The sequence below is a fragment of the Triticum dicoccoides genome, chromosome 7B (genome assembly GCF_002162155.2).
Source record: "Triticum dicoccoides isolate Atlit2015 ecotype Zavitan chromosome 7B, WEW_v2.0, whole genome shotgun sequence".
Classification (NCBI taxonomy): Eukaryota; Viridiplantae; Streptophyta; class Magnoliopsida; order Poales; family Poaceae; genus Triticum; species Triticum dicoccoides.
Genome location: NC_041393.1, coordinates 720,932,369 through 720,941,932, shown reverse-complemented (window position 1 = coordinate 720,941,932; position 9,564 = coordinate 720,932,369). Strand labels below are relative to the sequence as shown.

The 9,564-nt window shown below is 43.7% G+C and overlaps 1 protein-coding gene across 1 annotated transcript; it reads right to left on the bottom strand.

Moving 5' to 3' along the window:
* Window positions 1-888: 888 nt before the first annotated feature.
* LOC119339145 (proteasome subunit beta type-3) lies at window positions 889-4,168 on the bottom strand. The gene is made up of 7 exons (XM_037611295.1): window positions 4,018-4,168; window positions 3,754-3,935; window positions 3,556-3,663; window positions 2,507-2,596; window positions 1,687-1,771; window positions 1,356-1,450; window positions 889-1,133 (listed from the first exon to the last, which is right to left on the bottom strand). The coding sequence occupies exons 1-7, from the start codon at window positions 4,021-4,023 to the stop codon at window positions 1,085-1,087; spliced, it is 615 nt and encodes a 204-aa protein (XP_037467192.1). The 5' UTR covers window positions 4,024-4,168; the 3' UTR covers window positions 889-1,084.
* Between the last annotated feature and the right edge of the window lie 5,396 nt (window positions 4,169-9,564).

Here is a 9,564-nt window from a genome sequence, read left to right as displayed (position 1 = left end):
CTTTAGGGTCTCACTATAGACAAGTTTTCTCTACCCTCATGGTCTTATGGATGGCAGTGTTTCACCATCCAAAAATCCATGTCGGTGTGATGTGCAACTTTATCTTCTGCCCCAACCAACTGCCTAGCAAATTATGTGCAACTTTGCTTATTGCCCCCGCCAACTAAAATTAAATATCCACAAGTATGGAGGGGAAGGAGTTGACCATTGACTACTATAAAGTTAGCTAAAATAACGGAGTAAGTTGCACATATAGCTGGAAGGTAGGTGGGGCATGATACGACAACAGTAAAAACCTATATCATCCATGAATAGGGAACATGAGGGTTGCACATCGACTATTAGATAGTTCACCAGGATAGTAGACTGGTTGCACATTACTAAAAATTGGTTGTCATGGTTTCTAGGTTGCAAATCTCATAAGAATTTTGATCATGTAGCTTTACAAAATAGTTTTGAAAGAAGTTACACCATGTTGTACTAAAATTGCACGGATCTGAATTCCGACGCATGGTTTGAAAGATATGACTTTTCAAAAATTTATAAACCAAATAAATGCATATGCACATCCAACAAACATTGAATTAAATGTGTCTTCTCACGTGACCATCCTATTAGTACATGCCAGGTCATAGATAAAGACAAAAATTAGACCACAAAACTACATGCATGCTTGTGCGTACACACTTTTAAATTTCAGGATATTTCAGGAAAGACTTTTGCCGTGCAATCCCATGTTGTAATATATTTCTAGCACGTTACATAGTGTAAGGTGTATCCATTAGTCCAGTGGTCAATTGCACAATGCACTCGCGCGTGCATATGAGCGTGGTATCCTAACCTTAGAGAAAATGACAATTCCATATGTTTCACCATCAAGGCGCGACGGAGCACGTGAAAGAGATGTCTCACCATTGATAGAAAGCAGAAATAAGAAGACAACAAATGTTCTTTCTACGGGCAAATATAACATCATCAGTTTGACAGTACAAGGTTACTGCAGAACCAGGGCACAACAGGGATGTCGAAACAGCATGCGTAGAAGCATCGGAAAGCGGCTGACGAATTCTAGGCCATGCATAATCTAGTCCATCCTGCCCTTGAGAATTCTCTCTTGAACTTCGGTCGGTGTCCTGCAAAAACCCAAAGGACAAGATGCCAAGGAACTAGATCAACAGTCGGTTAACAGTAGTGGTCAAATGGCTTAAGCGTGGATGCAATACAGCTTCAAGCTTTCTATCCATGCATTCTTTATTGTTTCCTTCGTACTGATTTATTTCCAGACAAGGTGGGTGCCCCATCAACAATACAAGGTCAAATTATGAGCCGGTAACAGAGGTGAGTAGTGAACTTACACAATTAGAACATAGCCTCCCCACCCACTGAGGCAATCGCGATCAACTGACGACAACAGGGCTTGTGATATGGTCTCGAAGAGTTCCTCGGGTTCCTTTTGCCATGGAAAAAAAGATGGTGTCAGGCAACTTGCATCACAAAATGACAAAATAATGGCAGTAGAAGAGTTTGCAGCCTAAAGTACAAATCAATGATCGCCAATGAGGCTGTATAAAATATGGTAGGCCCACAAGAGAAATGTGAATTTGATGTGTCTCATGATTTCATCTCACAAGAACTAAGTAAATAAAGCATGTTGCACTGGCTAAAATTGGCAATACAAATGCGTACCATGTTGGGTTTGTACATGGATTCACAAGCACCATATAGGGACTCTGATGCTGTCCCTGAGACAACAAAATCCTTAGCAAGTTCCCTGGACATGAATAAATAGGTGCAGTTAGCTCACAAGATGACTAGATGAGAGCGGGAGGCATAATGAGATCTACAAACCACATATAGATAACCAACGAAAAGCATAATTAGGTGTTGTACTTCTATATGAAACTATGTAAGTGCTAAGGTCTTGTTTCAGAATGAAGTGAGAAATGAAAATGATTGCCAGTTTCAGAAAATAAACAGTTGAAGAGAGTTAACCAATGCCCAGCATACCAATTATATGGGACAAAGAGATTGTGTCAATTGTGTGCAAGTGTATTTATTGGTTGGTGGGTCAAATGAGCAACATTCTGGGTAGTGATATGCTCTCCCAAAAAAAATCCTAAATATTTTTAGCCATATTGCTATTAATGTGGGGTATACAAATCAAATCCTCTCAATGTGCTTTAAAATTCAGGTTTTCACTTCGGCCATGGAAGCAAAACCAACTCCTGTCATGAGCAGTCATATATGAGCCAACTTGTTGATGATTTACTGGTTTTCCAAAATCAGGTCAATTTTGGCTTAGTTGGCGGACCTATACATAATTTTAAAAATCGTGAAGGGAACTTACCCTTACCCCCTGAACCAAAGCAGGCATAGTACTCAACAGAATAAACAGTAGCAATGCCAATGAGAAGCAGATAATCAACCAGAATACCATGTGTATGAAATACATTAAAAAAATGTGCAGAAGGCAAAAACGCACACACAAAAAAAAACTGATACCTACTTTGCACCAATGCAGTCCATGGTACAAATAAATGGCTCGTCGTCCTGTCCAAGTCCAGCAATAATTGGCTGGCAGAAGTACGGCCCAAATCTGGTGTTTCATTAGCACACAAAAGTTAGATTAACCTCTCTCTGTTATCAAATCACATATAATGAAGACACACAGTTTAGTATAGATAGGACACAGGTCAATATTACTCCCTCCGTCCAAAAATAAGTGTCTCAACTTTAGTACAATTATGTATTGAAGTTAGTACAAAGTTGAGACACTTATTTTGGGACGGAGGGTGTAATATACAAAGGCTAAAGACTTGAGTACCTTACTGCGTAGGTAGAAACATTAAAGAATCAAGCTTATCAATCAGAAATTGTGGTTCATATCTAACACAATTGGCCAGCTAATTACCAGGACTTCACTGTTGACCTATGGTTCTAGTTCCAGAAGTGTTCAGTTTTACTTTATAAGCTATCTATGAATTTTATTGATGCTCAGCTAACTTCCTACTCATGGATGTAACTCTTTTGAAGTACTACACTGTCCAATAGATCACAACACTGCAAAATACTGGATAGTACTTTTGAGCAAATTAACAAGAACTAAAACTGTGAAAATTAATATATTTCTGGCACTAAATGGATCACTCGATAATCAAGGTAATGGCACCTGCTTTGCAGCTTTGTTCTCGCTTAGTATACGCCTATATGTTTATCCAAGTCGTAAATATTAGGCAAACCATAACGTTATGGTGATGGTACTTATTGCAAATGTCTATACTGAATCATAAAAGTAGCTGCCTCTAATCACTATTCAGTTTGTATAACAAAGGTCTTAAGCCACCTAAGAATAAATGAAGCCTGGAACAGATTGTTACACCTATATACGTATAACAGTAGACAGTTAACGCGGCCTAATTTGCACGTTTCAGCACAATACTAAACCCCAATTGGCCTTCAAATATATGTGCACATCATCCAGCTAACTACACTAGTTTCTCCGCACGTTGAACAATTCAATTCGGGCTGCAGTTGCACCAGTGTTACAGCCCTCACCTCTTCTCGTAGAGCATGGAGGAGACGAGGCTGGCGAAGGTCTCGGGCTTCATGTCGCGCTCCTCCCGCAGCTGGTACAGCTTGTGCTTGAACACGAGCCGCTGGTACCTGCGCGCCGACGCCAACAAACAAACCCTAAGCAAGACAAATCGACCAGGGGCGAGAGGGCGGGGGGATCTGGTGAGGGGGGTGGCTCACAGCGTCTGGGCGTCGGAGGCGAGGCCGGAGAGGCCGATGTAGAGCTTGCCGTGGATCTTGAAGACCCGCTGGAAGTCGGTGGCGACGGTCTGCAGCTGCACGCCGAGGCGGCGGTCGCTGGCGATGGCGAAGCAGTTCTTCCCCACCATCGCCACCACCGCGGAGCCGTTGTACTCGAAGATCTGCGCGGGGGGCGGGCCGTCAGGCGGGCCGGGAAATCGAGATCTGCGGCGAGAGGGCGCGGGGGAGGTCAGGGGCACTCACCGACATGGCCGGCCGGAGTCGCGAGGTCGCCGGGACGGAGGGCGCCGGGTTCGAATTGGGGGAGGAGGAGGGGAGGGGGTCGCCGCCGCTGCTGGTCGGGGGGAGTGGGCTTATGCGGCCGGGGTGGGCTTCTTGCGGAGCAAGATGAAGAAGAGCCGGTCGGTTCGGTGCCGCCGGACCGGAGTCCCCTGCTGTTCGACCCGGGTGCGGCTTGCGGTCGATGGACCGACCGAGTCTAACATGACACGAGACGCCGGGTCAAATGGCCCACAAACATCCGGACTGATATATATCCAGCTTAAATCTGGAACAGATATAAGGCAGTCCATTTAGGTCTGCTACATCAGACTGACAACCGGGTCCAACATGTAATCGCTTGGAAACCTAACGGTCTGACGGGAATCTCTTTCGATGGGGGTGTGTGCTGGAATTTAGTCTATATTGGGGCAGCCCAATAACTATTTCAGAAATTCTTAATAAATCCTAAAGGCCCACTTAGCCCATTTGTGCAAGGCAAGAGATACTACTAAAGTTTAGTCCCACATTGCTAGTTGAGTGGGAATTGGACCTCTTTATAAGGGAGGTTCTTTCCCCACTTGTATGAGCATGAGAACAAGAGGGACATCCACGCGTGCTCCTCCGCCGCCCGCCACGCCTCGCCACGACGCGCCTCGCCTTCCTCTCGCCACACAGTTCCAATCTCTGCGCTAGGCCTCCAAGACCGCACCTTCTCTCTGTCAGATTGCATGACTTGCTTTATATTTGTTATTTTAGTCATGCTTTATTTAGTATTTTTGTTAATAAAATCATTCGGTAAATTGCTCATATTTCCAACAATCCAAAAACCTTATTATAGGCAATTTACCCCGAGTGGTTTTGCTGCTTCCATGAGACCTCCTATGTTTGAGGGTATCCACTATAAGAGGTGGCGCGTGAGAGCAGTCTTATGGTTTCAGACCATGAGCTGCTATGACGCCACTCTTGGCAAACCTGAAGGAGAGCAAGATGCCCAACATGCACAAGTTTTTCAGAAAATGGATACCTTGTTTAAGGCTGCTCTCTTGAGTGTTCTTGGTGAGAACATAGTTGATGCTTAGCGTCAATTGACAATGGAAAAGATATGTGGGACGCACTCGAGGCCAAGTTTGGGGTCTCGGATGCCGGCACTGAGCTGTACATCATGGAGCAATTCTATGATTACAGGATGACTGAAGAGCGCTCCGTGGTTGAGCAGGCTCATGAGACACAGTCACTTGCTAGAGAATTTGAGCACTTCAATTGCATGCTACCGGACAAGTTTGTTGCCAGAGGTATCATCACTAAGCTTCCTTCTTCATGGAGGAACTTTGCTACCTTACTGAAGCATAAGAGACAGGAGTTTTCCGTTCCAGATCTCATTGGTACTCTTGATGTGGAAGAAAAGGCGAGAGCAAAGCACACACGTGCTCGAGGTATTGAGGGAGGATCTAGTGCCAATGTGGTACAGAAGCAGAATTTCCAGCCCCACAAGTTCAAGAACAAGGGTAAGTTTGATGGTAAAGCAAAGTTTGATGGAAAGAACAAGGTTGTGCAACACACGAACTTCAAGAAGAAGAATGGCAAGAAGAAAGGTGCTTGTCATGTGTGTGGAGATCCTGATCATTGGGCTCCTAGTTGCCCTAATCGCTATGACAAGCGTCATCCTGGGAAAGGCGGCAAGACCGCTAATGTTGTCATTGGAGACACTGACATGAAGGATGCTGGATATGGTATATTTCCCACTATTATTTCAGTATGTCATTCTCCTGATTGGTTGATTGACACGGGTGCTAATGTGCATGTATGCGGTGATATTTCCATGTTTTCGTCTTATCAGACCGCAGGGACTTCAACCGTGCTGATGGGCAACGGTTCAAGTGCTTCTGTTCGTGGTGTTGGCACGGTCGATCTGAAGTTTACTTTGGGGAAGATCGTGCGGCTGAAGAACGTGCATTATGTCCCCTCCGTCAATAAAAATCTTGTTAGCGGATCTCTTCTGTGTAGAGATGGCTACAAGCTTGTCTTTGAGTCGAATAAATTTGTAATATCCAAGTATGGAACCTTTGTTGGTAAAGGCTATGACTCAGGAGGCCTGTTTCGTTTATCCTTGTCACACGTTTGCAATAAAGTTGTTAATCATATTTGCAACAATAGTGAATCAAATGTGTGGCATTCACGTCTTTGTCATGTTAACTTTGGTTGCATGTCGCGACTAGCGAAGTTGAACTTAATCCCTAGTTTCACCACTGTCAAGGGATCTAAGTGTCAAGTGTGCATGCAAGCTAAGCAACCTCGTAAGTCTCACGTGACTGCGGAGACGAGAAATCTTGCACCACTAGAACTTATACATTCAGATTTATGTGAAATGAATGGTGTTTTGACAAAAGGTGGAAAAAATATTTCATGACGTTAATTGACGACTCCACTAGATACTGTCGTGTGTATCTTCTGAAATCTAAGGATGAGGCTTTGAACTTTTTCAAGATCTATAAAGTTGAAGTGGAAAACCAACTTGATCGAAAAATCAAGAGGCTTAGGTCCGACTGTGGTGGAGAGTATTTTTCCAATGAATTTGATGCTTTTTGTGCGGAACATGGTATAATCCATGAGAGGACGCCTCCCTACTCACCTCAGTTAAATGGGGTGACCGAAAGAAAGAACCGTACTCTAACTGATTTGGTTAACGCCATGTTAGACACATCGGGTCTCTCCAAGGCATGGTGGGGGGAGGCGATATTGACAGCATGTCATGTCCTAAATCGAGTCCCCACAAAGAACAAAGAGATAACTCCATTCGAGGAATGGAAGAAGAAAAGGTTAAAACTCTCTTATCTGCGAACATGGGGTTGTTTGGCGAAAGTCAATGTTCCAATTCCAAAGAAGCGGAAGCTTGGACCAAAGACTGTGGATTGTGTTTTCCTGGGATATGCTTTTCATAGCATTGGCTATAGATTCTTGGTTGTAAAATCTGAGGTACCTGACATGCATGTCGGTACGATCATGGAGTCGAAATGCGACTTTCTTTGAAGATATCTTTCCCATGAAGGATATGGCTACCTCATCTAATCAGGAAATGCCTAGTTCATCGAATCATGAACCAGTTACAATTACCGAACCTGGCATTTCGATGGAACACTTTGAAAGTCCTGTGGAGGAGAACAATGAAGTTCCTACTAGGAGCAAGAGACAGAGGACTGCAAAGTCCTTTGGTGATGATTTTCTTGTGTATCTCATAGATGACACTCCCAGTTCTATTTCAGAGGCCTATGCATCTGAAGATGCTGACTACTGGAAGGAAGCAGTTCGTAGCGAGATGGATTCCATCTTGGCGAATGAAACTTGGGAGATAACTGATCGTCCTTATGGGTGCAAACCTATAGGATGCAAATGGGTATTCAAGAAGAAGCTTAGGCCTGATGGTACTATCGAAAAGTACAAGGCTCGGCTCGTGGCTAAGGGTTATACCCAAAAGGAAGGCGAAGACTTCTTTGATACTTACTCACCTGTGGCTCGACTGACCACTATTCGAGTTCTACTTTCACTAGCTGCCTCACATGGTCTTCTCGTTCATCAGATGGATGTTAAGACTGCTTTCCTAAATGGAGAGTTGGATGAGGAAATTTATATGGAACAACCAGATGGGTTTGTAATAGATGGTCAGGAAGGGAAAGTGTGCAAGTTGCTGAAGTCTTTGTATGGACTCAAGCAAGCACCCAAACAGTGGCATGAGAAGTTCGAAAGAACTTTAACAGCTGCAGGCTTTGTTGTGAACAAAGCTGACAAATGTGTGTACTATCGCCATGGTGGGGGTGAGGGAGTTATGCTTTGCTTGTATGTTGATGACATACTGATTTTCGAAACAAATCTGAATGTTATTAAGGAGGTCAAGGATTTTCTATCTCGCTGTTTTGAGATGAAGGATTTAGGATTGGCTGATGTCATTCTGAACATCAAGTTGTTGAGAGATGATGATGGTGGGATTACATTGCTTCAATCTCACTATATGGAAAAGATCTTGAGTCGCTTTGGCTATAGTGACTGCAAGCCCTCTCCAACACCATATGATGCTAGCGTGCTGCTTCGAAAGAATCAAAGAATTGCTAGAGATCAATTGAAGTATTCTCAGATTATTGGTTCGCTTATGTACTTAGCCAGTGCTACAAGACCTGACATCTCTTTTGCTGTTAGCAAACTGAGTCAGTTTGTCTCAAAACCAGAAGATGTGCATTGGAAAGCTCTAGAGAGAGTTTTGCGTTATTTGAAAGGCACTGCAAATTGTGGAATTCACTACACCGGGCACCCAAAGGTGCTTGAAGGGTATAGTGACTCAAACTGGATCTCAGATGCTGATGAGATAAAGGCCACGAGCGAATATGTATTCACTCATGGAGGTGGCGCTGTTTCTTGGAAGTCTTGTAAGCAGACCATCTTAACGAGGTCAACAATGGAAGCAGAACTCACAGCACTAGATACAGCTACGGTTGAAGCAGATTGGCTTCGCCGGCTCTTGAATGACTTGCCGGTTGTTGAGAAACCTGTACCGGGTGTCCTTATGAACTGCGATAATCAAACTGTGATCACAAAAGTGAGCAGCTCAAAGGATAACATGAAGTCATCAAGACACGTTCGGAGAAGGTTAAAGTCTGTCAGGAAAATGAAAAACTCCGGAGTTATTGCGTTGGATTATATCCAAACGTCTAAAAATCTGGCAGATCCTTTTACTAAGGGTCTATCACGTAATGTGATAGATAATGCATCGAGGGAGATGGGTATGAGACCCACAATAGGAGTTGTTCACAGTGGTAACCTATTCTTTGTGATTGGAGATCCCGTGAATTAGATGTGGAAGACAAGCTATTGGTCAACTGAGAGGAAAGTATCCCTACTATTCACAATACCACTCCATGAAGATGCAATACTCTCCTAATCTGCATGGCAGGTTGATGTATATCTTAATGTGTTCTAAGTGGATTTTTGAAGCAGAGATGTTGTCCTGCAGAACATCTTTTGAAGAACGCACCTATATGAGTCTGATTGTCAAATGTCGCAATCTATGAGAGTAGGGTTCTCTCTAGTAAACTCATGAAAGGTCACGGAGTATGACGCATAAGCTCCACCCACGGTAGCCACGTATCGGTCAATGCTTTATGTGAAGCTAGATTTGCAGAAAACTTGCAGTTCAAGGCCCAATCCACTGTTCAAGTTGCTTACTAGTGTAGCATAGAGTTCTAGGTGGAAGTTCAACTTAACAGTCTCCACTGCAGTACCGGTATATAAAACAGTGTTTTGAAACCAAAGGCAAATTTCTGTGTGCCTCTGGGATCTGGTGGGGGATTGCTGGAATTTAGTCTATATTGGGGCAGCCCAATAACTATTTCAGAAATTCCTAATAAATCCTAGAGGCCCACTTAGCCCATTTGTGCAAGGCAGGGGATACTACTAAAGTTTAGTCCCACATTTCTAGTTGAGTGGTAATTGGACCTCCTTATAAGGGAGGTTCTTTCCCCACTTGTATGAGCATGAGAACAA

Excerpts from the sequence above, each read along its gene's own strand:
- LOC119339145 (XM_037611295.1), bottom strand. Across the intron at positions 3,664-3,753 it reads GCCTCCGACGCCCAGACGCT|GTACCAGCGGCTCGTGTTCA; the intron begins GTGAGCCACCCC and ends GTCGGCGCGCAG. Across the intron at positions 1,134-1,355 it reads GGAGGCTATGTTCTAATTGT|GACACCGACCGAAGTTCAAG; the intron begins GTAAGTTCACTA and ends GGGTTTTTGCAG.